At 41.5% G+C, this 27,895-nt stretch overlaps 1 protein-coding gene across 4 annotated transcripts; it reads left to right on the top strand.

Moving 5' to 3' along the window:
• Window positions 1-820: 820 nt before the first annotated feature.
• Window positions 821-26,282, top strand: SERBP1 (SERPINE1 mRNA binding protein 1). Of its 4 annotated transcripts, none has more exons than XM_060231983.1 (10): window positions 821-1,419; window positions 7,713-7,866; window positions 8,216-8,362; window positions 8,505-8,576; window positions 9,384-9,458; window positions 15,153-15,330; window positions 17,977-18,024; window positions 20,284-20,457; window positions 21,239-21,277; window positions 24,882-26,282. In XM_060231983.1, the coding sequence occupies exons 1-10, from the start codon at window positions 1,023-1,025 to the stop codon at window positions 24,936-24,938; spliced, it is 1,341 nt and encodes a 446-aa protein (XP_060087966.1). In that variant the 5' UTR covers window positions 821-1,022; the 3' UTR covers window positions 24,939-26,282. The 4 variants fall into 4 exon arrangements, with proteins under 4 accessions (XP_060087966.1, XP_060087964.1, XP_060087965.1 ...); XM_060231981.1 differs by having other exon boundaries at window positions 850-1,419; window positions 8,481-8,576; XM_060231982.1 differs by having other exon boundaries at window positions 855-1,419; window positions 8,195-8,362.
• Window positions 26,283-27,895: the final 1,613 nt, after the last annotated feature.

Here is a 27,895-nt window from a genome sequence, read left to right as displayed (position 1 = left end):
TGGACATTCAATGAAATTGCTGAGCAGTCAGGTTAAAACGGATAAAAGGAAGTACTTCTTCATCCCAAGGGTGATTAACATGTGGAATTCACTGCCACAGGAGGTGGTGGCGGCTACAAGCATAGCCAGCTTTAAGAGGGAATTGGATAAAAATATGGAGCAGAGGTCCATCAGTGGCTATTAGCCACAGTATATATATATATTTATGTGTGTGTGTGTGTGTGTGTATATATATATATCTATAAACACACATACACATACACACATATTGGCCACTGTGCGATAGAGTGTTGGGCTGGATGGGCCATTGGCCTGATCTAACATGGCTTCTCTTATGTTCTGTGCTTAACTATCTTTATTTTCAGTGACTGGTATGCTTTAAAGGTATGAAGGCTACTGCATTCCCTTGCCTAATCACTGGTTGTCCACAGTGCATGATTCCTGAAATGTTCATGTTGCCGCATACAGGTGTTGTAGTTCAGTGAGAGCACTTAGCATGTACAAAATATCTAACACGTGAGGAATTTACTGTGGAGCCGCTCTTAAATTAGGAGCACGAGGAATACTAGTCTTGCCTGTTTCAGCCATCCTTCCTGGGCTCCCTTTTAAAGGGTGTCACTTCAGGTTCAGCGGGCGAAGGCGGAGATATCTTCTGCCACCTCCTTCCCCCCGTGTTAATTTCCTGTGTGCATGGGATGTTCTGAGAAGGCGCTTCATACGGAGGTTTCCTTCCCCTTCCAGTTTCTCCACTCATTGGTGGCGCAGTGCCTGCTGGGAATCGTGGTCCGGATGTCTGCTGCGAGCCGTCTGTTGGTATTGTTAGAGAGCTCGGCCTCGAGCTCCCGACATGCATTGCAGGCGCCAGAGGCCTAGCTCGCTGTCTCCCGGATGTCCCTTTCGCCGGAAGAGAAGCGAGTTTCTTTGGGGGCCGGCCATCTTGTGTGGGCAGCAAGCGAGCGCGCAGGGGGTGGGCCTGGGGCCTGGGCAGCATCGGAGGAGGATCCCGCCGAGAGGGGCCCATCATGCCCGGACACCTGCAGGAAGGCTTCGGTTGCGTTGTCACCAACCGCTTTGACCAGCTCTTGGACGACGAATCCGATCCCTTCGAGGTGATCCAAGCGGCCGAGAGCCGTAAGAAAGAGAGCGCCGGAGGAGGCGGCGGCGGAGGGGGCCATCAGGGCGGTCGTGGAGGCGGTGGTGGGCAGGCGGCCCAAGCTAACTCCTCCTCAGGCGGCGGCTCAGGCCAGGCTGGCTCCGCTGGCGGGAGCGGCAGCGCGGCTAAGCAGCTGCGCAGGGAGTCACAGAAGGAGCGCAAAAACCCGCTGCCGCCCTTCGCTGTCTCCTCTGGGCCTGGTGGTGCTGGGGACCGAAGGGAAGATGGAGGCGGGCAGCCTGGCTCCGCGCCCCTCAGGAAAGAAGGTGAGTGAGCGAGCAGGGCTCTCTCTCAAGGGCAGGGTCTCTGCTGGGCGCTGGGGGAGAAAGAATGGCCGGAGCCTTAACGCCATATAATGTTGGCGTCGCAGGGCCTCTGCTCCTTTGGCCTTTGAGACTGGAGCAGAATTGCCATTCTTTTCTCGCAGATCACCAGTTGCGTCCCAAATCCCTAGTTGAAGGCTGCTTTGCCCCGCATGTGTAAGTGAGCCGCCTCGTGTTAGGCAGCGCTCGTGTGTACACGCGCTTCGCCTCGTGGTGGAAGGGAAATGAGGGCCATTGCAATTGAACAAGTACAGTGGGAGACGCCAGATTCTTGCAGGAATGGATAGTGAATACGGGCCCTCGCTTGGTGGAGGAATGTCATTTGTGGGTGCATCCCGTAGAGTCCTGGAAGGAGAGTCGGCAGTGTACTTGGAGGCTTCAAGCGGGCTCTGAGTTAGTGTGCGTAAAAGGATTCTTCGGAGCTATTTTGATGGCTCAGTTAAAGTTGGCCGCCTTTAACCCGAAAAGGACCATGGTGGCGCTAATGAAGTTTAGCCAATTTACACCTGGGCCACGTGCGTTTTCCGCGTGGTGTTTGGACTATATACTGCCGCCTAGTAGGGCTGGGCTACAGATAAAATGGATCCCTTTAGATTGCTTTGTTGGGCTTGTGGGAAAAAGAAAACTGCCAGTTAATGGGCGTTTAAGTTAGAGACCAGTGCAGCCCATGCATGTTAAAGAAATGAATTTTCCATGCTTATCATAAGATCACGTTTTAAGAATTCTCTGCATACAGCATGATTTCTGTTCATTTTTTAAAAAGTAGAATAGTAAACAAGTCGATTATCTTAGCGTTAATGCTGCAGTAGAAGAAATATCGACATGCAATGCAAGAAAATTGATAAAGCATGTGTTCAAATGGTTTTTCTCCTATAATTTTTGGGGGATTGGAACTTGTACAGAACAAATAATAAATGAAATATTGTGGTTTTAAAAAAAACTTGAACCAGAAAGGTAAAAACATTGCTCACTGTTCCTATTAGGAAGAAAAGATTTACATTGCAAGGGTAATAATACTAGTTTAAATAGTTACAAAGTGAAAATCACTAACTGGTAATGGGAATTTGCAAAGCGTCATTAGCCTGCTTATTTCAAGACTTACTTGTGTAGTGAATTCAAATGCAGTAAGATTTTTCTTAGTATCTCATTTCTTAGGTACATGCTTTTTAATTTTTATTAAATATGTATCTATTTGTACACTTTTTGCCACCTGTTCGCAGCTGATTTCAAAACTCTACTAGTTTACCAAGATCATGAGAATATTTTCATGTGTTAAACTACAGTAAGTAGTTCTGAAGAGCAAACACTTCTGGTACATACTAGTTGGTGTAGTGCTAATGTCATAGTTTTTGAAAGTAGTTCTGTATGAATGGTTGGTGGGAAGATTATTAGTTGTTTGCTTAATTTACACTGTTAAAGAAGAAGAATGTATGCTGTCCTCAATAAATGCTGGACTTTGCATACTCAGTATCCATGTTGGTCCACTGAAAACACTTCATACCCCACCCCCATTTGTAGTATCTTAAAGAGGGGAACAGCCATGTATATGGTAAGCTTTTGACTAATTACCTGCATTAGTTAAAAGTACCCTATCTGGATATCTGTGAAGAGTAGGGGGATGGCAGCAGTAGCCAGTGATTTGGGAGTGAAGGTGGGACAATTAGCTGATGGCCATAGTGTGGTTTAGTGGAGCAGTCAGTTTGTACAGGAGCCACAGCAGACAGTGATAGTTACAATTGTATTATTCTAAATGTTCTAGCTGAATGTATGAATTTATAAGTATGTTCTGGTTGTAACAGTTCCCAACAAGTTGATTTATTAATAGTTATAATTGGCCTGGATATTGATGTTGCCGCTACTGCCTCACAAGAGCTATGAATTATGTAACAAAATGATTTCATACATTTTCAGATGCTTAGTTTATCAGAGCCTGAAAAAACTGCAAACACATACTCTTATAGAACATATATGTTGCTTTTTAAGCCTTATGTTAAGTCCTATTTGAGCAAGGAATATTTAGCTTGAATTCAGTGCATTTGGGTGACTGTTTGCAACATACAGAAACTATTGATCTGGTTTTGGTGCTTAATATTGCTCTGTGCCATCAAGGTAGAAAAAGTGACTGACATTTTGTAAGAAATATAGCTGTAATTTAAGCGGCTTGCCATTGTCTGGGGCTTTCTATCAGTGCAAGCATTGACAAATTTTCTGTAGATTTAGGAGCCACTGTGAAAGTTTAAGAGTCAGACATATTTTTCATTTATATATTTTTAATATATTTTAATGAGCATATATTCTCAATACTACAACAAAACCAAATCCTAAACTCTTCAGGTTCCTGTCAGTTTTAAAAGCTGTAATAGTGTGGTGTAATGGTTAAGAGTGTCAGACTAGTATCTGGAGGACCTGGTTTTGAATCCCCACTTGTGCCATGGAAGCTCACTGGGTGCCCTTGGGCCTAACCTGCTTCAGAGTTGTTAAGAGGATGAAATGGTGGAGAAGAGAATGATGTAAGTTGCATTGGGTTTCCATTGGGGAGAAGGGTGGGGTATAAATGAATAACAAAAGTGTCAGTGTATAAATAAATATGGGGTGCAGTCACAAAAAGCTAATCTTTATCCCTCACCTAAATAAACTTTGTACTTCTACTGAGAATCAACATGAGGCACTTAACAACAAATGACTAATGAAATGAATCCCCCCCTCTTTTTGGGGGGGGGGGGTACTGGATGAAACAGGAAGGGACTCAAGTTTTGTGTTAAGCTCTTGAGCAGGAGTTTATGTAGCCTAAGACCCACTCCAAACTTTCTGGCACCTGTAGAGAATGTCAGTAGCAATTCCCAGTTATGGCGTGCTAGGAAATGAGACAAAACAGGCTCCTAGTTATACTGTTCTTTAAGAAATTAATCAAATGGCTTTTCATAAGCAGGAAATGTCTTTCAGAACAGTGCTACTCTAGAGTTGTGTGAAAGTGGTACTTTTTCAGTTCTGTAGAATTATGTGGAGGCAGTCAGTGTCAAACCACCTCTAAAGGTCTCTTACCTTGAAAACCCCACTGGGTTGCCTTAAATCAGCTGTGACTTGATGGTGGTAAAAAAAGAAAAAAAGAATGTGTCCCTGTTGAATGCACCTTTTTGGGTAGTACAAGGAACAGCACTTGAAATGCAAAGTATATTATGTCTTCACTCATGTTTGGGGAGTTTTTGACGTTTTAAGTTTTCCATATAAGAAACAAGCGAATTAGTCTAGAATCTGCTTGCAATCTGATTATATTTGAATTTCATGGTTTAGTTGACTTACATGACACTAGAGCAAATGGCCTCAGTTTCATTTCTACTGTAGATCGAGCTATTGCTGCTGGATAAGGGCTAGAGCTTTAATAGCTATAAGAAGAATGGCTTGCTATGTGCACAGCTTTGGCCATTATTCTGCAGTCATTAACCTGTGTTGTATTCAAGGATTTTTTTTCAAAATCAATCCCCCCCCCCCCAAAAAAAAAACCCAAACAGGAAAGGAGAAAAAACCCTCAAAATCCAGCAACTGTTAAATTGTTGTCTGTATGTCGTGCATTCACATAAGATGTAAGGTTGAGGTGTGCAGTTATTGCTCTCATACAGGCCATTTAACTATACCAAGGGCATGGAGGGTCCATTTTCATTAACCCATCAGTTAGCCTCTAACAGACAGGAAGATAATTTATAAGTGTATAAGCATCATTAGAAATCAGTGAACGTTCTAAGACAAAGTTGATATGAGTAATAACTTCCTCCCCTCAAAACCGAACGACTTGACACATATTCAAGGATAAAGTTTGTCCCAGATTTTTAACTTGCATCTATACATATGGTGCACTTAAGAAGTGTTTCTTATACTTGGGATCAGGGAAATGGTTGGATAGTTGGCAAGGGCCAAAAGTAGTTTTCTGTGTGTAGTAGCTCCACATAGTTGCCTTGATTCCTGAATATATTGCTGGAATACTTTTTTGTCTGGCTTTAGCAAACCACCCCATAAAAAAGTCTGCTGTGAAAATGTTGTGATGTGATGTCACCCCAGAGTTGGAAATGACTGGTGCTTACACAGGGGACTATCTTTACCTTTTTTAGAGTAGTACTTTAAAATGCTTGTGTGAGTGTGATCTATAGCAGAGGTGGCCAATGGTAGCTCTCAAGATGTTTTTTGCCTACAACTCCCATCAGCCCCAGCCAGCATGGCCAACAGCTGGAGCTGATGGGAGTTGTAGGCAAAAAAATCTGGAGAGCTACCGTTGGCCACCCCTCATCTATAGTATATAATTTAGTGTTACACCTTTACTTAGTCACTGTTTTGTACTCTGAGCTGTATTTATGTAATGGTAAATTTCATTCAGTTCACTTTATATTGAATTATATAAATGTTTCTTTAAAATCTCATGATTTGCTTAAAGTGCAGTTACTTGCGTAATTTAGACCGCTTATAATTCCAGGGGTCCTCATACTTTGGTTGTCAGTAGTTGCTGTCCACAACCTGGTCAGTTTTTAGTGATAGCCAGCAACCTTGCCATTCCTACAGGGTAAAATTCAATATCTAATGTCACATTGCATTTTGGGGTACTCTGAAGCAATTAGAAGACCTGTTGCATTAGAGTTTCTTCAAATACATTATAGGGTCAGAGAATACAATAGTTAGAGATGGCAGAAGTGGGTAAAATTATCTGACCTTGATGAGGAGCCAGGATTAGCCGTTGTGGAGCAGCAAAGAAGAAAGTGGTTGCTGGTGCATATTCCAGCATGTCTGTTGGCTTTGGGAGAATGTGCCAACTCAACTGGAAGAGAGGGTTCTGCTCCAGCCTGTGATTTGGAATGCTTTCCTATGTTCCTGTAGGACATGGGGCACTTGTAGCATTTCACAAGTTGGAAAGAGAGTGTGGGTGGCCCCAGTATGAGCTTCATAAGGAGCAGAGAGGAGGTGGACTGCCAAGGATTTACCTGTTGCTCCTTGATATATGCTGGAAAGAGCATGGGAAGAGGAAGATTACTCTTCTTTCTCACCTGAGGCTGCAGACATCATTTGAACAAATTATGCCTTGACACAAGAACTTTCTGTATCAAATATTTCACTATTAAATTTCTTTTGTCTGAAGGATGAGCCTCTTTTGTGAAGTGAAAATGTAACCTTTAGGATTTGCATGCATCTTGTGAAGCTGTTTGTACTTAGGAGAGAAAGGAAATCAATTTCTAAAACAGAAGTTTGCTCTCTTTTTGTGTTTGACCTGAAGCATGGAGTCTAATTGGTCAGTTGCTCTGTTTCACTGGCAGAGCAGATTTGTACCAGCTTAGGCTGCTGAATGCAGCCAGTATGGCCAAGCATCTGTAGAACATCATTAGCATCACTGCAGCAGTGCCCTGACAAATACTGTGGAATACTATTTGGGGTTGCTGTTTTTCTGTTACAGAAATCTTGCTGAGCCTTACAGAGTTGAGGGGAGAGGCACATGAATGTGGTATCCCATAGGCCTGCACAAACAGTTTTTCAAAAGCAGTGGGAATGCTTCCTTGTAGCCATTACCATAATATGAGCCTTTATCCAGCATCAGTAGCTTGGTATGTGCAAAACAGTGTCAGGGGCATATTTCCTTTCTTCCTAACAGAAGCTGCTTTTGCTAATATTGCACAAAATAGAGTGATAACATTGTTGAGCATGTATCTCCATCTCCTGATCTAGTTAATTTAAGTCATTTAACAAAGAGCAAGTTCTTGAATGGTGTAGTATGGCTTGTAAGTGGGAAGATGCTTTGAAGGCTTTTTGAAGGATGATCTGTGTGTCCACATGAAAATGCATCCATCCTTCTTCCATTTCTAAAATGAACCCTTCAGAAAGCTGTTCCAAGGTTTAGGTGCATAGTTGGGGGTGCAGAGAGAAGCACTGTCCAGTAGGCATAAGCAGTCACAGCAAAGCTTACATTTTTACTGTATACATGTCTGTTTTAGCAGTGCATGTTTTAAAGGGCTTACCTATGGTGATTCCAGAAAACAGCTTGAAATGTGCAAAAATGACCAGAGATTATAATGGGACATAGAAAAAAAAATGCACGAAACAAAGACTGTATTTTATTGAACAGGGCAGTTTTATTATCCTACTACCAACTGTATAAAAAACTATCATCCATGAGTTGTCTATAAGGTACTATGTGTGAAAGAGCTGTTGCTTCTGTGAAAGTAGGTAAAACATTTACTGATGAAGACTGCCTACTATTTCAGGGATAAGACGGATTGGCAGAAGGCCTGATCAGCAGCAGCCTCAGGGAGAAGGCAAACCTATTGAGAGGAGGCAAGAGAGAAGGCCTCCTCGTGAGCGGCGATTTGACAAACCTGCTGAAGAGAAGGGTGATGGAGGAGAATTTTCTGTTGATAAGTAAGAATAATATAAGTTTTTAAAAAACTGAATGGTGGTTTTAGCAAACTCGATGTAACCGAATGCTATTAATGGATTTAATAGAGGCATTTAATTAACCAGCATCTTACTGTTTCTTATGTATTTTTACAAACATCTTTGTCCACCAAGTTGATACTTCATGAGTTAAGCCTTCTTTTGAGCGCAGTGCTGTTAGCTCTTGAGTAGTCACTGTAATTTCCAAATTTAATTTGGAGAACAGGAGGTTAAAAAAACTCATTGTCACCACTAGATAACAATACTTTTATAACCTGTTTTTTCATAAGGGAGTATAAAATAAACTTGGAAGTTTCACTTTGGTTTACAATAGACCCATTATTGATCGCCCAATGCGTGGCCGTGGTGGTCCAGGTGGAAGAGGTGGTCGTGGTGGCAGAGGACGTGGCATGGGCAGAGGAGATGGCTTTGACTCTAGAGGCAAACGTGAATTCGATCGGCATAGTGGAAGCGACAGATCGTAAGTCTTAGACTTGACACTTTTGCCCTTGGAAATACATTGCTTCTCTGCAATACTTTGCAAATTTACCTTTGAAATTCTGTATCCTGACACTATTATGTTAACTCAGTTTTGTTAGTTCTCTTTCACATTCACATTTCAGTGGCCTAAAGCATGAGGACAAGCGTGGTGGAAGCGGATCACACAATTGGGGAACAGTCAAAGATGAGCTAACGTAAGAAATTTTGCTGTTTTAAATGTGGTTTTCAGAGACTAGTAAGGTCATACTCTCTAAGTTTCTTGATGTAGTTCAGCTAGAATGTCCAAGATGGTTGTGAGACAAAAACCTAGTTTAAAGCCATATTAAATTGGATCTACATATATGAACTTATGAGCAAGGCCAGAGTTCAGGGGTGGGGTCAGTTTTAGCGTGCCACACATTTTTGCTCTTTCCCTTAAGTGTCAGAAGGTGATTTATACAAAATGTATGCACATTTGAAATCAAACTAATGGGTTGGATCCACTGGAAAACATTTGTAAGTACTGATTTACCCAACAATCTGCTCTGTGTCTCAGAACCAGTCTCTGACAGACTGGTAAGCAGAGGAAGATCCACTTTGCTAACTACTTCTGTGAGTTTCCTGCTGTATCTAAACCCATTTATGTTCTTGGTGCCTTTTTATGTAGGTGAGAAATATAGTATAACTTCAATGTAGGGTTTTAAAAAAATAGTACATGCCTTTGTATGCTTGATATTTGGTGCTAGTAACATGTTTTCAGTGTTGCAGAAATTGAAAATAATTTATAACATCACTACAAATAGCACCAATTTGTTGCATTGTTCTGGTGGCTGAATTTTTCAGCTAAATTTTTATTCAAGCTTTGCCTTACCTATTTTTATCGGTGATATATTTTGGGGGCATATTTTCTTGAATAACTGCTGTTGGAGAAACTGGGAGCTTTATGAAGCAAATTTTATGCTACAGTGAATTTCAGGAAGCAAATTCTGTTTGAGTGCTAAATGTTAAAAATCTTAATGCAGTGGGTTGGATCAATCAAATGCGACAGAGGAAACACCAGAGGGAGAAGAACATCCACCTGTTGATTCAGAGAATAAGTAAGTATTCCCTTACTGATTCATTCAGACTCATCTTTTCATTACTCATGAGAAGTTAGAACCTTAATGCTTACCAAATGTAATCATAGATGCTTTCAGCATCAAATTCATTAAGTTTTAAAGGTGACACTTGAATCAGGATTGACAGTCAGTTGAGTAGCCCTAAGACTACGAAGAATCAAACTGAAGTTTCAAAATTGAGCTTCAGTGGTTTTAGTAAGATGAAGCAGGCTTTTAATTACAAATGTTCTCATTACTGCTCTCACCACCACCCTGTCCTGAATCAGAACTATGTATTCTAGTTCCCATAGTTGATTGCAAACTAATGCTTCAAAAAAACCCGTGGAATTTGAGTTTAGGTGTGAAACTGCAGTGTTAAAGCTGCTGAACTTTGTATCACTGATTAGAATACATTTTACAGGTTTTTTTTAATGTACCCACAATCCTACTTTTCCATAATCACAATCTCTCATTATACAAAGTTCAGGGTTTTAATTCACTCTTTAAAATAATTACTTCATTTTCAGTCTTCTGTGCGGTTCCATATTGGGACTGTGCTTGTGCTGGCCAGCCACCAAAGGCTTACAGTTATTCTGATATCTTTTTAATACTCCAAGGGGAGCCCCTCTCCTGCAGAGCTCATCAGAGGCCATTTTTCCACCTAACAGTCACGTACTCTACAGGGGAAGCCCCCCTTTCCCTTAAGTCCTTTCTTTGCCACTGCGTTGTGAAGATGTGTTCTCTTCTACTTCTGAGTACTATGAGTTTTTGTTGCTGGTGATCTGTTGCAGAATGCTTTATTTCAAAATGTACCTAGTGTGGCATAAAAATGAGTCACTCACAGGAGCACCTTCTCTGCTTGAGTGAGGCTGATAATACAATCTCGTCCAAGATCTGCCTCCAGTTTACCCCTGGAATGCCTGCTCACATTGAGCAGTATGCTTTAAGGCTAGTTTATGGAAGAAGGCACTCCTTTGATCCAGTAGCCCAGCAGCAGAAACATATGCCCCAGCAGAGCACAGCCAATCATTGCATTTGAAATCAGTTAGAACTGACCAGTTTGCACATCTGCCATCTGAGTGTCCACTCACCTGCTTGTTCATCTGAATGCTGCATGTCGGAGTCCTCACCGAAGAAGGCCCATTTAAGTCCAAACATAAGGAGAAAAACGTTCCAGTTCCAAGATGCTCCTGGAATTGAGTGACTCATGGGTTCCAGTCAAGTTAGCATTGGTTCCAGCAGAACAGAAAGGAGTCTCTTTCCCATGAACACCTTACCCATGTCTTTCTGGCTCATTCATTTTCTGAAGCGGAATTAGAAACTGGCCAAGTTGCATCATTGGAACCAGGTTCCAGTAGCTATCCATTCAGTGGAACTATCTTCCCTAGCTTCTTGGCAAGGTTACCCTTATTTTCCATCTCCTAGACCTCAAGATGGAGGAAGTGGCAGTCACAAAAAGCACCCTTTTTCATGGAATCGTGACGCTGTGGGGTCTGCCAGTTTGGTACCCTCCTGCAGTTTCTCCTCACACCCTTATGGGATATTTGGATTCTGAGGAAAAGCAGGCTTTGAGGATTGATTCTTCTTCTGGTCAGACCTGTCTCTTGATGACACTGTAGGGGACCCTGATCCAGTGTCACCTAATGAAGATTTGAAGCTTTAAGCAGAGCAAATTATGTGAATGGCTATATCATTAGAGGTGTACTCCAGCAACTCGAGGCCTTGAGACAAGATTTTAGGCAGGCTCTATGCTGAGTCACCAGGTATAATCACTTTCCAGATTCTGGTGGGTATTGCCAATGTCTCCGGGCTCTTTGGCAGAAACCAGTTAGCATGGCTGCCTACCAGTACATGACCCTTCTGTTTGGGTTAGCCACTGCACCACAAGTATTTTCTAAATGTGTTGCTGTTGTAGTAGCACACCTAAGGTCTAAAGGGTGTTCTGTTTGCCCATATATGGATGACTGGCTTGTGATGGAACCTTCCCATGGGGAACCTGTGTTACAGATGTGTCCCTCGTTATACAAACTTGCCAGGAATTGGGCTTGGTAATTAATAGAAAATCACACCTCTAACCTCCAAATGTTTCCTTTATGGGGGATCTTCTGGATGTCACAGTATCTGAGATGGAACTTTACATATTAAGGCATTGATTAGGAGCTTATCTAACAATAGATTTTAATCAGTCTTATTTTTTCAGAAGTTGTTAGGGCTGATGACTTCTACCAAGGTGACAACCCCATATGCACTACTGTTCCCTCTAAGCTGAGTTAGTGTGAGCTAGCCCAGAATTTTATTCTCCAGCTCACACATTTTATGTCTTAGCACAGGAAAAATGGCTCCAGAGCACAATAATTTATGCAGGTAGCTCACAACTTTAATAATCTGTTTCTGGGGTATGCATTTCTGGGGTATGCATTTGCTGGATAGGCACTGTTTCTGGGGTATGCATTTGCTGGATAGGCACAGTATTTTATGCCTTTTATGCTTTCCTGCCAGAGGAACATATATGATTTATCCTGATCACTCATTTTTGGCTCAGACAAGTGTGGTTCCAGGTACTAGCATTATCCAAGGAAATCTACATACTCCTTCCTTTAGCTGCAGATTTACTTCACAGGAGTCCTGTGGTCCACCACAAGATGAGCAGGCCCAGTTTGGGTTCTTGGACCATGTAGCCAATGTCCTTCTTAATGCCTGTAGGCTCTCTACTAGGAAGTCTTACGGCGTAAATGGGTCTGTTTTTCTAGCTGGGCCAGGGCACAAGAAGGTCATACAGAAAATTGCCCTATTGCATTAATATTTGAATATCTGTTGTCAAAGAATATGGTCTGGTGGTTTCTTCCCTTAAGGTATGTTTAGCTGCTATATCTGTCTGTCATACTCTGATCCAGGACAGAAAGATGTTTTCTCCCCCAGTGTCCAAGAGTTTTTTGAAGGGGTTGTTTAATTTGTTTCCTCTATGGCCATCTGTAGTGCCACAGTGATCCTCATCTATTGGTCTCTCCCAACTCATGTTAACCCCATTTGAACCACTACATTCCTGTAGCTTGCAACTGTTGTCTTTCAGGGTTGTATTTTTGGTGGCAATCGCACCATTCAGAAAAGTTGGAGAATTGGCAGCTGCAGTTATTAATTCCCAGGCTAGTCATGTAGTTTTGAGACCAAGTTTACATTTTTTACCAAAAGTGGTCTCTTAATTTCTATCTTGCTCAGGACATGGTCCTTCCAGTATTTTTTTTTCTATTTCCTACCTCAGAGGTGAGCAAACACTACAATCCTTAGATGTAAAAAGGTCTTTATTGTTTTACCTAGACAGAACAAACAGTTTCAGGAAGTCCCTGTGTCTTTTTGTCTGCTACTCCAGTAGCTCAAGGGGGTGGCCAGCCTCAGTGCGGACCATTTCCAGATGAATTGGTTGTTTGGTTGGGGCATAAGCCAATCTACCATGTCCCCTGGAGCTTAGGGAGCAGGCAGTGTCAGCAGAGTTTTGGAGAGGCACTCTTGGAGGACATCTGCTCTGCAGCAGTGTGGTCATCATCAGATGCCTTCATTAAGCACTATTTGGTGGAAGTGAATGGGAGAAAAGATTCAGCAATTGGCAGAGCTGTGCACTCCTTATTCCATTGAAATTCACCCCACCTTCCAAGGTAAAGAGCTCTGTAGTCTTCCAGTGTGGGACTGCACAGAAGGCTGAAGATGAAAACAGTGTTGCACTTACTTGTAACTGTTCTAGTTGTCTTCTGTGCAGGTGCACATATCCCCTCTTTTCTATCCTACTGTGAGTTTATATGATGTAATTACATTCATGGCGCTTGATGGAACTCAGGAGGAGTGAGGGAAAGTTCTCCCTGCAGAGCATGTGGCAGATTGGAAGCTAGCCTCTAATAAACTCTACAGGGGAAGAGAACTCCTTGCAGTGTTAAAAACATACCAGAATAGCTATAAGAGAGCCTCTGGTGGCTGGCCTCTGCAAGCGCATTCCCAGTGCGTGCCTACACAGAAGCTGCCTCAATGAATTTATTTATTTATTATTTATTACTTTACATTTATATCCCGCCCTCTCCGCAAGCGGACTCAGGGCGGCTCACAACATCATAAAAACAATCAATTCAATAAAACATATATAACCATAATTTACTTATCAATTTAAAACTATTAGCGCTGTCTCAGTCCAATCTAGGCGGTATTGACTTCTGCCTATGCTCGCCAGCATTCTGTGGGATGTCCGGTGGCAGCCCATTTTCAATCAACCACAAAAGCCTGTTTAAACAGTTCGGTCTTACAGGCCCTGCGGAACGCCGACAAATCCCGCAGGGCCCTTACAGCTTCTGGGAGGGTGTTCCAAAGTTCTGGTGCTGCCACCAAAAAAGCCCTGGATCTCGTTATGCATAACTTGGCTTCTTTTGGGCCAGGGGCAGACAACAGATTTTTTGTCCCTGATCGCAGTGCTCTCTGGGGGATATATGGGGAAAGGCGGTCCCGTAGATAGGCAGGTCCCTGACCATAAAGGGCTTTAAAGGTTAATACCAACACCTTGAAGCGAACTCGGAACACAACAGGCAACCAGTGCAGCTCTCTCAGCACCGGCTGAATGTGCTCCCGTCGTGGTAGCCCCATTAACAGCCGTGCCGCAGCGTTCTGCACTAGTTGTAGTCTCCGGGTTAGCGTCAGGGGTAGCCCCATGTAGAGAGCATTACAGTGATCTATTCTTGAGGTGACCGTAGCATGGGTTACCGTCGCTAAGTCGTTGCGCTCCAGGTAAGGGGCCAGCTGCTGCGCTTGCCGAAGATGGAAAAAGGCAGCTCTAACAGTGGCTGCCACCTGAGCCTCCATTGTAAGGGAGGACTCAAGGAGCACGCCTAAGCTCTTGACCTTGGGGACCGGTATCAGTGGCACCCCGTCAAGGGCCGGCAGCTGGATCTCTCTCCCCGGACCGCCCCGACCGAATAACAGTTACAGGTAAGTACACCACTGATTTCTATAGTCCACTTTCCTTAAATCATTTAAAGCAGTACTGCTTTCCAAGCTCTGCTCACAACCTGAGTTCAATCTTGGTGGAAGCTAGGTTCAGATAGGCAGCTCGAGGTTGACTCAGCCTTCCATCCTTCTGAGGTCGAAAAAAGGAGTGCCCAGCTTGCTGGGAGAAAAATGTAGATGATTGGGAAAGGCAATGATAAGATGTCACCCCAAGTTGGAAACGGAACTACCGTTAACCCTTTTTAACTCTGTAAATGATACACAGTGTATTACAAGTTATTACAACAATGCAGCAATTCTACAATTCTAATCCCAGTTTAATAATGACCTCCTGACCATTACTGTTTTGCACGTTTTGGGTAGTGATAGAAGTGTGAGAGCTTTCTTGACCTCAAACATGCCATTTCATGAGGTGGAGGGGGGGGAGAGCATTGATAATGCCTGTGAATGGGGAACTGCCAATCTTAATCTAGTTAAACTGGGAAAATAATGTAAGAGAAAACATTTATTTACTGAATTAGACTGCCTGAATTAGAGATTTGTCTGTTTAAATAAACCATTTTGTTTTAAGAAATTCCAGCATGCTGCACTGTATTCAAGTGGCCCTCAGTTTTAACTCACATCAAGCAATTTTCAACATTTAGACCACTATCCTGAATGTATTGCTTACTGCAGACGAAGTGAAACAAACTATTACCACTTTTAAACTTTCAGAGAGAATGAAGTAGATGAAGTCAAGGAAGAAGGTCCAAAAGAAATGACTTTGGATGAATGGAAAGCTATTCAAAATAAGGATCGTGCAAAAGTTGAATTCAATATCCGCAAACCAAATGAAGGAGCTGATGGACAATGGAAAAAAGGTTTTGTTCTCCATAAGTCAAAGAGTGAGGAGGTAAGAGAATGCTGTGATACTCTGAATTGTTTAACTTGTTTTGTTTTCACCTTGAAGTAAGTAAAGCATCTTTATTTGTATATGCCTTCCATAAGTAGCATATGAAAGCTGAATATAGTTCAAAAAGTGTATTCAGAATCTTCTTTTAAAAACATGTGTTTCTAGCCCTTACTGTAGCAGAAAAGGGCTTGTAAACGTGTCTGGAGAAACACATGGGACCAAAGAGTGAAGCTTAGTAGACTTTTTTAAATGTTTAGGATTTCAAAGAGGAGACGACGGGAGTGGATGAGACTGGGAAGGGGAGCCTCATCACTTCTTACTAGAGAATGGTGTTACTTGTTTGAGTGTTTCTATAAAACTCTTGAGGTTTCCTTGCCTGCCCCTGAATTTGATTGTGAGAAGTGTGTTAGGGAATTTGGTTTTATGTTTAATTATTTAATTTTTATTTAAAATGAAAAATGTTACAGTAGGTGTGTCAAACTCATTTGTTATGAGGGCTGAATCTGACATAAATGGGACTTTGTCAGGCCAGGCCACCAGGAAAAAACCTGAAATTACTAGGCATTGTGAATTTTGCAAGCCCGCACAACCTCTGAAACAAATCCCTGCCTTCCCTTCTAGCCAGGGCTCTGGCAGCCAGTGCACTGTCAAAAATGCAAAGAGCTAGAAAGCAGAGGCACCATTCCAGTCATAGAGCACAGATTCTGTTCCCAGGAGCTCACATTCCATTATGGGGGCTATGCCAGTCCCAGAACAGTTCTACTTATCCCAGAGGATGTCATTCCATTATTTTCCCTGTCATTTCAGTCCCAGAGCACTGAGTTGATTCTCAGGAGCTGCCATTCCACCCTGGGAGCTGTCATTCCAGTCCCAGAATCCTTCTGCTACTCTCAGGGGCTGTCATTCCACTCTGTGACCTGTCATTCCAGTCCCTGAGCAAACAGCATGGCTTTAGGGGACAGACACACACAATGCAACCAACATAAAACAATGAATCCCAGTTACAAAAACCCAAACAGCTTCTCTGAAACAAGCTGTCTTCCCTTCCAGCTGGGACTCTCACAGCCCCACTGACACTCAAACCTAGGGCCAATACAAATGTGCAAAAATACAAGCATGCGAAAACCTGATGAAGATTGGAAGCGGTTGGAGTGTTTGTGTGCGTATGTGTGAAAGCACAGGCACCAGCATGCTCAGCATCTTCACCCACAAGAAGAGGCAAAAAGAGGCACTTTCCCAGAGCACACAGAAGAAGGGCAACTAGGCAGGCAACTGATGCTGAAAGAGGAGGAGGACGCGTGAGTCTCCCTTGGAAAAGTTTCCCAAGGAGCCGGTTAATGATAACACAGGAGGAAGGCAGCAGGGATGAGGTTAAAAGGTGCATTCCTGGGTGGGTGGGAAGGAGACGTCTCTCTCTCTTGCTGGCTCCCCACCACCATGGAAAGAGTCATGTGGCTCTGAGCCTATTCGCTCCCACCATCCCAACCCAAGCAGCTTTTGTGGCCTGCTGTGACTGGAGTAGCTAATTTTTATATTCTGCTTGCTCTTAACAGAGGCATGTTTGATTTTTCATTCTATTCTTTGCGATACTAAATTTTCAAGCTACTGCGTGAGCATTTTAAACTAAGTAACAAATGAAAACCATCAAAAAGTAAAGTTTCCTTTGTACTGCTTGCGTCAATACCTCAATGAGAGATTCATGGAGTCATCATAAGGTCTACTTATAAGTAAATACAATGTTATTAAATGGGGATTATTCCTAGGAAAAGTGTCTTTAGGATTTGCATCCTCAATACATTAGAAACACACTGCAGCCAAAATAAAACAACCCCAATTCCAACAGTTTGCATGCATGCATGACCTCTCTGAAACAAATATCTGCCTTCCCTTCCAGCCAGGGCTCTGGCAGCCTGGTGCACTGACAAAGATCCAAAGAGGTAGGCGGTGTGGTGTTTGGAAATTGCTGAAAAGCACAAGTACCAGCATGCTCAGCACCTCCAGCCGCATGCAGCCAGCCAGCAAGAGGGGGCAAAAAGAGGAACTTCTGAGAGCAGATGGAAGAGGGACAATCAGGCAGGCAGGCTCACTCCAACTAATGCCAAAAGAGTGGGGAGGGGCACGTGCCTGAGTCTCTCTCTGAAATTGCTCCCATGAAGCTAATTAATCCATACCTGGTGCTCCTCCTCCTGGTGGGCTGAATTAAAGCCCTTGGTGGGCTAGTTCTGGCTCGAAGGCCATATATTTGACACCCCTGTGTTATAGGTTCTAGTCTATTGCTCCATGGAGTTAAAGGTAATATGCTCTGTCTATGCAGAGCTAGTACCCAAACAGACCACCACTAGCTACCCATATTAGTAAAGTTCACCCCTTAAGACTTCAGGCAAAAGATTGTATTTTTACTTCAGCTGTGGCTCACGCAGCTAATCCGATTTAGCACTCATCAGGGTTCACTTTTTTAAAGATGTAGATTGTAAATCTCTTTAGTTTCACAACATCCTATTTTGCTTTCTTTTGATCGCCCTTGCTTTGTCCGTATGTTTACTAGCATGTATCCGGAATCACCTAACTGTTGCTTTTTTGTATCTGAAAAGTCTCATTACTTCATTTTGTTTTTATCCCTTGCTTGTCGGACATACAACTCATCAGACAAAGGGGATGACAGAGATGCAGGGGAGTCAGCTGGAATCCAATGAGGTACTGACCCTTTATATATACATAGTGGTTGAGGAGCACTGTGAATTCTAAACAAGCTCAACTTGAGAGGTGCCTTCTAAAAGAGCCATTGATAATAGGCACTTCAAATAGAAGATACAGGACTGCTTATTGAATTGTTTATCACCATTTTTTTAAAATTTTTGTTAATTTATATCCCACCCTCCCCTATTGGGCAGTTATTGTGGTTATTGCCAATCATGTGGTCCTGTTCTGACGTATCAAAGTCATATATTTCTTTGTAATATACCTTGTATAGGACTTTTTACAACAAAGGAAAATAACATTAGGATCTCTTTCACATCACGTTGACTGCCTACATATAACGGCTACTTAATTACATTACTGGTGCTCCATATTTTCCAGAAAGAAACTTCGTATTTGTTTCAGGTTATGTGTATGTGGCTGTATGGTCCATTTCCCTGTTCTTTTACTCATTTGTAGTTTAATGACACTCTAGTGCAAAATATTTGTCCATGCAGTGCTGTGAAGTAACTTCATGATACTGTGATAGTGTATCAATGATTAGTAGGTGTGTCCAACCCTAAGTATTTTTCCTCAACAGCTTAAACTGTAGTGTTTGGGGTTTGGCAATCTCTCTCAAGTTTGCTGGATAATTTACTTAGAGACCTTATTTTGATGTACAGTTTGCTCTGATCTCATAGCAAAGAACAGATCTTTATAATGTGATGTGATGTGTACATGCATCAAAGAAACAAATTCTGACGCGTAATACTATTCTTTGAATAGAACAGTTGGGTTAAGTCATACAAGTAGTAATTAATCATTTACAAAAACAAACAAATTTATTGGCTCTTGTACCCTTGATGTGTTTTTTAGTTAGTGTTTTGATGGTCTACATGGTTTTGTGAATGTTTTTCTTTTCATGCCTACTTTGTATGTTTGAATTAATTTCTGGTTTGCATACAGAAATCTGCATGTCTCAAATGTAATTAGGACGAGTGAGGAAAATGCTGGTCTGGTTAGGGTGGAAGCCTGAAAAGAACAAGGCAGTCCAGGTTGCAGCACCTTCAAGAAGGATGTTGGTGTTATTTGTCAGCTGAATGTTAAGATGCAGCAACCTTTTCTGATTACTTGAGGTCTGGCCAGCCATAGGATTATTGAGCAAAACACTGTGTAAAATGTCCAAGAAATGTTAACTGTTAAGAACTGTTAAATGTCTGAGGACATGCGTAAAGTAGGGAGGAGGAATAGGCTCAGATGTACTAGAGCAGTGGTCCCCAACCTTTTTGGCACCAGGGACCGGCAGGCCCGCCCACCGCGGCCTCAGGGCCGGCAGGGTGGGGGAACTGAATTTGCCCCCCCCCCCCCGCACAGCCTCATTGCCGTGCCCCCCTCTCCCACGCGTCGCCTCCTTCCTCCGTTTTTATGATGTTAAGCTGGGAAAGCACCTTTCGGGCTCTTTAAAAGCTCTCTCTCTCACACACACGGCAGCAGCGGTGAGTGACCCGCTGAACAAGCGGCACTGCCCTTGCCTCCAGAGGCAAGGACAGCATTGCTTGTTCAGCAGTCGCTCTTGCTGCTGCCGTGGTTTCCCCTGCGTATCAGGTGATCGGAGGGGGGCAGGGGGAGGTGAGCTTTTAAAGAGCCCGGAAGGCACTTTCCCCAGCTTAACTTAAATAAAAACAGAGGGAGGGTGGGGCGGCAAGGCTGCAGAGCGCCATTGGGGGGGGGGAGCAGTGAGGCTGGCAGCCCGGGGGTTGGGGACTGCTGTACAAGAGGAAGAACATGGAAGCCACTGTTGGGTATCCCTTGCTCCAGCTGTCTACAAATTTTGCACAGGCTTCTGCTGCTTTTGTATTACTTTGTTGGAGAACTTGAGTATTAAAATAGATACATGACTAAAAGTAGACTATTTTAACCATATGTTGGTATATTGTCAGTGTTCAGTTAAATTGGTTGTCTAATGGCCATAGTTTTTAACATACTAGTAGTATTTGTATTTTCCCGCCTGCCTTGAGTAACCCAAACTACCTGGGGACAAAATATACATACATATGGTATTGCATTCTGCTCATAGGTTTCCTGCTAGTCATAGTAATTGGGAATGGGAACTGGAAGCTGTGTCATTTGTGTACAGTTAACTAAAGTTGCGTGATTAATTTAATTTTTAGATTTATATCCTGCCCTATCCTGCAAGCAGGCTCAGGGCGGCTTACAACAATAATGTATGATGGATATCTTTGGTACTTGATAATGTATTGTTGACATTCATTTTAGTCTCATGCTGAAGACTCTGTAATGGATCATCACTTCCGCAAGCCAGCAAATGATATCACATCCCAGCTGGAGATCAATTTTGGAGATCTTGGTCGTCCTGGACGTGGTGGTAGAGGTGGAAGAGGAGGCCGTGGGCGTGGGGGAAGGGCCAACCGTGGAAGCAGAACTGACAAGGTGGGTAACCTATTTTCTTCATTCAAATGATATGAAACATTTACTGATGTTAGTTAAAATGAATACAAGAGTTTCCTGGAACTTAGAGCAGCAGATTTGACAATATTGATGGGTTTTAGCCCGAGTAGTAGTAAAGTAGATTAGCTGTTTTCAAAACCGTAGCTGGACTTCAAATCACTTGTTAAACAGAAGAATGTTGCTGATTCTCCCCCCCCCCCAAGAAGTTTCAGGGGACTGCCACCATCATGATGCAGTTGTAAAGTCCCACTGTGTAAATACTACTTGGCGCTGTTTGTTTTTTTTACCCTTGAAGAGGGTGACTGACATTGCTGTATAACTGAACTATGCCTTTTCATTTCAGTTATTTGTGGGTTAGATATTCTAGTTTGTGAGGTTCCTTTACTTCTGTAGATACTGGCTGGGAAAGATTTTGTGGCTGGCCTACATAGCAACAATAAGGTTTGAATTAACTTATTAGTAGTTAAATGAGATGGATAGTGATAGACATGTGCACCTGTTGTTTTAAGTATGTTATTTTAGATCGTGCAGTGAACTACTGCTGTTGTCTTCGTCACAAACAGGAATGGTTTTTCTTTTGAATTGTTCAAGGGCAGAGGGTATAACTTTATTATTTCTGTTCATGAACTTTTTTTTTTGCATGTCCTCATTACCAGAATTATCCTTGAAAACATTCATTTCAGGGGAAATGAAGTTATTGGCCCTTTAAAATTTGTAACAGGAATTTCTAGATCCATGTTAAAATTTGTGTGTTTTCTTTCAGTTGGTTAAGGAGTTTGATGTGATCCACACACCCAATCAGGTTTGTGATTTCTATATCCATACCTAAGTCTGGTAGAAACCTCTAGATCACTGTGTTTTGTTAAAAAACATAGGAAACTGTACGCTGTCACGTTAGGCCTGGTATCCGATCATACTGTGGAAGAACTTCTAAAATGGTCAAATCAGTGATGAGTATGTAGTGCAATCTGTGATATTTATATGCAAAGTATAAATATATGCAAGGTAAACACAGTGACCACAATGGTTATGGAAGAAGAGGGTTCCTAGACATTCTGTGCTTTTAACACCTACTGGCTGATATTAATCAATTATGCTCAACCTTTAGTATTTGTTGTACTTCTTTCATCACATATTAAACTTTGCATAGATTAGTCACAGACAATGCTTCCTCTAAGCTTTGGCGTTTTATGAGGAAAAAACCCCTACTTCGTGGGCTGCTGGTTGTGAGCAAGCAGTTGAGCTAGTGCATAAAATAGTTTGCTCTGGGGCATCCTTCCTGAGCTAAGACAGAAATGTGTGAGCTGGAGGCTAAAAAACCCAGCTTAGAAAGAACACTGGTTACAGACTAGCTTTGTCATTGCCTTTTAACACCACTGCTCACAGTTGTTTCCTTTGTGCCTGTGTTTGAGAAACTCTTGCAGTCTCAACTTGATGACATATTTCATGCATCCAGTGAAGTAGGCTTTACTCTAGGAAGTTCATGCCATAATAAATGTTAGTCTTTAAAGTGTTGAAAGACATTGGTTGGGATCCCATGTGCATGAGCAGCAAGCTGAATGTACTCAGCATGGTTCTGCTTTTAACAGAAGGGCTGCGACAACACATAGAGCACTTCAATGTAACTTTTTACAATAGCAGTATGTATATGGAATGTACAAGAGTGGCTTGGCTGCTGCCTAGAATATCTATAGGTGCAAAGGCCAGGGTAATTTTCATTGATTTCTCCTCCCCCCAATCCCCTTCAAAGTATTCCTGTGGGTCCCTCAGGGACCATTTTAGGCTGCTGTGGGCAGGGGTTATCAGTGAAAATCTTTCGCATACGTAATTTGCATGATTGAAACTGTATCAGAAAAAAATGGCTTTTACTGCCTCTTGCACATGAGGAAAAGATAGTATGGATACAATAACTTTCATGTTGTGGGAGCAGATCGAGAAGTACTTTTTGTACTTTCACTTACATAAGACTTGTGTAGGAGTATGCAGTTTTTTAAACGAGTATTTCTTTATTAAGAAATTGTTGGACCCCAAAAAGTTTCCAAATCCCAACACTGGTATGGTATTTGGATCCAGGATTTTTGACAAGTCCTGAATTTTTTTTTTTTTTTTTGGGGGGGGGGGGTCCTGACAGACTTGAGAAGAAAAATACTGTTCTTTATTTTTTTGAAAGCCAGCCTGATCTTGGGGCTGGGTTGGCTTCTCCTGTAGCCTATTTAAACCACACTGCAGAAGGCAGCCCTAGGATCTGCATGCCATGGGGAGATTGCTGGTTGAGATGGCTTCTCCTGCAGCCTGATTTAAACTGGGATGTCTTCTGCAGTTCCTTTAAACTGTAAAGGGGCTGTGGTAAAAGCCTAACAAATAGGGATGGCCACTAATTTTAAAATTCTCATTTAGTTCAGGGTTCAAGCCTTGAACCGGTCAGTTTGGATCCCCCTTTCTCCCACTCGAAAGGGGGGGATTGCCCAGGAAGTGTTTATTGGCTCTCAGACATTTAAACCTAACCATTGATAGGTGGGTCTGGCCTGCTGTTAGGTTTAAATAGCTGGCTGCCATTTCACTGGTTTGTTTTGTTTCTTCCTACTTCCAAGTGGAGGAAAGCAAAATTGGCTGCTGAAAGGGCTCGCAGCAGACCCACACCACTGTTGTTAGGTTTAAAGGGCCCGAACAGCTGAACCAGACAAAAGTCTGGGAAATGTTTGGGGAAGGTACCTTCCCTGAATATTGGTTTGGGGGCTCTGAACCAGGCCATGTTTGTGCTGAAATTTGGCTCATGAATGAGTTTCTGGCCATCTGTACTGACAGACAGTTGAGAAGCAGGAGCAATCTGCTGCTTCTCTGCTGTTTTCAGGTGTCAGTAATTTCCGAATAGATTCAGGATGTTTTGTTTTGCTTTCCCAAGAAGGCCCAAATAACATTTGGGAAGCCAAAATATACCAGAAATAACCACCAATAAGGCATTTTTCTGATATGTTTTCGGTTAGGGTAGATCTGAATGCACATCTCTACAGCTGTGTAAATAGAAATCTTCCATGGGATGGGGTCTGGTCATGAAACCAGGGTGCTCTGAACAGACAGGGGATCCTTGGGCTCTTCTTGTTTTCCTTCTAATTCCTCTGTTGTGGCCAGCAGCTTATACTTTTTGCTTCCACTTATAGTTTGGTGTTAATAATCTTTTTTGGGTAACAAAGTAAATTATAGTTTCACTATTTCCACTGTTTAGACAATGATGGACTTTCCACTTTCATAGCAAAACGTAATGTTTGAACATCATGGAGAAGTATGAGGAAGAAAGCATGTGAGCCATATCCTAGGCTTATTCACATAACCATGATTTGTTATATCTGAACCAATCCTGTTTGTTTTTGACATAAGAAACTAAAGCAGGTATGAAAGGAATATTTTTGACTAAGCAGTATAACCAGTGAAGAGTGGCTGCTCTGCTAACTGCCTCTCAAATAAGAATTTGGTCTCTTAAAATGTAGGCTAGTAATACAACATCAGATTTTGGCAGTTGGGTTCACTTACAACGGCATATTTATCCCATAGCAAATTTCATTACATTCATTTTGCTACATGTTTCTGCTCATAGCAGTTAAAAGTGGGTGCATCAGTTCTGCATTTTATTTACACGGTACAGAGATGTGCATGTAGAATTAAAATACACATTGACCATATGCAAGATCCTCTTCCCTCCCTAATTTTAATAGAGAAGTATGTAGAATAAAACTCTTAAGATGTATTTAAAACTTCGTCTAAATATTTTAACATTATTTGTAGGGAGGTGCATGGAACTACTTGTGTCCTTTTTGTTAATGGGTTATTATATATGCTTGAAAAAAATGGTGTTTGAATTTTGTCTTTAACTTACACACTTTTTTTTGCAAAATATAATAATAGTGTTGAAATTCTCATTCAGCACCATTCATTTTTTGTGCATCTTATGTCAGCCAAGAGCGCTCTGTGTTGTCTTAAAGCAGGATCACATACTTGTATTTTGTCAGTTAATCAGGAATAAAATAAGTCCGTGCTTTTAAACAGATTAGGATTGCAATCTGCTTAACCCATAGATCTTCCCCCCAGACTTCTTTATGTGCCATTGTGTGCCTTTATCGCCTTTTTTTGTCACACCTACTGATCTGAAATACAGGGGTGTTTTTTTACAGTTTAAATCGTCATTGGTATTGGTGAACTCAGCTAAACAGGTAGTTCTGGAGAATAATCCTTCTATTACACAAGACTTTACACCCCAGACTAGCCCATGTCCACAAAAACTTGGTATAATTTTTAGCTTTCCACTTTCTGTGCATTCATTGGATTTCAGTGTCCTATTAATGTAATGCTACAAATGAAAAGTGATCCATCTGTTCACTCCCTCCAAATAACATGTCCTTTTTCTCTTTCAGTCAAGTGCTTCTGCTCCTGATGTTGATGATCCAGAAGCTTTCCCAGCTCTGTCCTAAACTGGATGCCCTAAGCCAACCCTGCCCCATGTTGGGCCCTCCTCTACAAGGCTTGCATGCTTAAGGATCCTAAAAACAACTAAGAAATTTAAAAAAGGGGACTCTCATTCATACCATTCACACCTAAAGACTGAATTTTACCTGTTTTGAAAATGAACTTCTCTTGCTACACAGAAGCAACAATATGGTAGTCAGTTTTGTATTTAGAAATGTAACGGTAGCAGGGATGTTTTCATAATTTTTTTCGGAAATTATGCATTCTTCATGGATACTTTTTTGTATTGCTGCTTGAAAATATGCGTTTCCAAACTTGAAATATAGGTGTGAACAGTGTGTACCAGTTAAAGCTTTCACTTCATTTGTTTTTATTTTTTAATTTAGGTGTTTTTCCCCAGACTACAAACAATTTTAACTCTTGCACACTCTTTCTTTTAATACTGCTTAGCAGATTGTTTTCAGTCCACGGTCAGCTGGGACATGTACAAAAGTAATTTGGAAAATTGTTAGTACTGTGTGGAATACTAACTTCCAGAATATTTTGAGTTTTTAATACTTAAATCCAAACTTGGAGAAGTCCATTTTCTTCTATCTTTGGTAGCTTGTGTATTCAAAGTCTTTATACAAAAATTATATCGGATACTTGAAAAATAGTCAAAGCACATCGGTTTATACTCAAATACCTGCTTATAAAGCCAGCACTTCTGTTTGGATAATTGGTCTAAGCCATTCTAAAAAAAAATCTGTTACATCTCTCCTTTTTATCTTATTCCCTTTCTTTTCTTCGACAAAACTAGTTGTCAGTTTGGTAAAACTTTGTTTAAAGTTGTTAATATTATTGCTACCCAAAATACCCTGTAGGTAGGAGCAGCTTTTTCTTTTCATGATATGGGAGGTTGGGAAGGAAGAGGCATCTATTTCTGATACAGCTGGTTTAAGCTACATTTAATATTGTCTGGCAGTGCATTATGTCGACACAGAGATGCACCTGCATTGGATGTATTTAAACACTTTCACTAGCTACAGTCTTGGTCCTAAAGAAGAAACCAAAGGGCACAGTGTACTACTTTGGAAGAGGATTATTTGATATGTAAGTTGGAGAACAGTAAGCATCAAAATGGGACAGCTGTGGTCTCCTTGGGATGTAAACCAAAACCTCACTTTTTGTGGATTTTTTTTCACTGTTGCTTCTCTGCTAGCTGACAAACGAATGTTTTATTTTCAGAGGGTGATTGTAAGTTCTCCTTACCACTGTAGAGTTCTCTTCATCCCTGTGAACAAGAATGTTACCACTTTCAAAACACAAGGAACTTGAGAAGAGCAATTAATAAAAAGGACTACTTAGGATTTTTGTCTGCAGCTTTTGTTAGGAGACTAGAAATAGGAACAACCATTTATTTAAGGTTTATTACAGTTTAAGCTGCTTTTAAGCATTTGTGCTTTTAGGTACAAAACGAAGGACAATGCCCTATTTTTTTAAAAAAGCTGTACTGGATGGGCAAAAAGTATTCAACAATGGAAAAGTAAACTTGCTGTGTTCAGATGGCTTAGATTATCTGAATGATCTCTATGAACATTTTTGTTTACATAAGAAAAGGTTACTGTGTTAGATTGGACTCTTGTTGCATTCAGCTGTCAACACAGTCTGGAAGAAAAAAGATTTTCAGTGTATCAAATACATTTTGCCCAATGGGTGGTTAAGATGATAAGCACTCTTTCAAAGTATTTTGGACTACTAAAATCTCTCATTTTAGCAGTAGCGGTTTTTCTAGGGTCAACAGGAGCATAAATTTTCAGTAGCCATCTTCTCCCTCCAGCCCCTCAAATTTAATTTTTATTAATGCAGAATATATTGAAAGATGTTGATGTGTATCCTTAAACATTTTATCATATATTCACTGTGCAAGTATTCTTATCCCCAAAGACATACTTACTGAATAGTTCTTTGCTGTTCTGTATGCTCCCCCTTTCCCAGGCTAATAATGACTTTCCACCACAAACCTTAGCTGTTTGTCCATGTTGTTCTGGAAAGCCAACTCCTATGCTATGCCCACTTGATACTTGGCACACACATCTTTAGCTTGGCATACTGTAACATACATAATGTTTAGGAAGGCTTTTTAAAAATGGCCCATTTGCTGTTCTTTTAATAGCTGTGTATCTTAAAATGTGTCAAGCTGTGAAACAATTTTCCCTAATACTGGTGCGTGTTAACAAAATAAAGATTTATTTTCATGCTCTTTTATAAAACTGTCATGAAAAGCGGGCATTATAAATGCCTCTAATGCCAAGCATCTTGTGTAGTGTAGTTCTTAGCCCACATATCCCTGAATTCCTATCCAGGGAGTGATGGCTTTATGCACCCAGCAGTGGGCATGGCTTGCAAAATTACATCTGCCCACACCATTTTTTGCTAGTATTAGCTATTAATGACTAATTTCCTCTCAATTCTTTGTTCTGTTGTTACACCACTGTGTTAAGGGATGTGGCCTGTGTTTTTAATGGGCCAATACTGAATATGAATTGGTTGACTTAAAATGTTTGAGCATGAAAGTTCATTTTGTACCAACTGATCGGCGTAAGCATTACCAGATGAATGAAAGAAAATAGCACAAGTCCTTCTGAAGTAATGCTGAGGTTCACACTATGCCTGTTGTGATTCTAGGTCTTTTTGTTGGAGGGATGCTGCATCTAATGGTTGATTACATCTTGCCCAGTGAGATTCACTTGCATATCATACCTGTTGACTTAATAAAAGTAGGACTGATGCTTCTGGCTGTCTTGAGTACTCAGAGTATAGATATGCTACACTTTGGTGGATAGTAGTTGAGACGCTAATGAAAATGATTAGCTGCCTACAAGTTCTTCTAAACTGATCCTCTTTTGCAGGATTTTAGGCTCTTAATGTGTGATTTCAAATGTGATGCCACCGTGGAGAATACAGATACTCTGACAGAAAG

The sequence above is a fragment of the Heteronotia binoei genome, chromosome 2, assembly GCF_032191835.1.
Source record: "Heteronotia binoei isolate CCM8104 ecotype False Entrance Well chromosome 2, APGP_CSIRO_Hbin_v1, whole genome shotgun sequence".
Lineage (NCBI taxonomy): Eukaryota > Metazoa > Chordata > Lepidosauria > Squamata > Gekkonidae > Heteronotia > Heteronotia binoei.
Note: the sequence above shows the minus strand (reverse complement) of the source record. Positions and strands in the feature narration are given on the sequence as shown.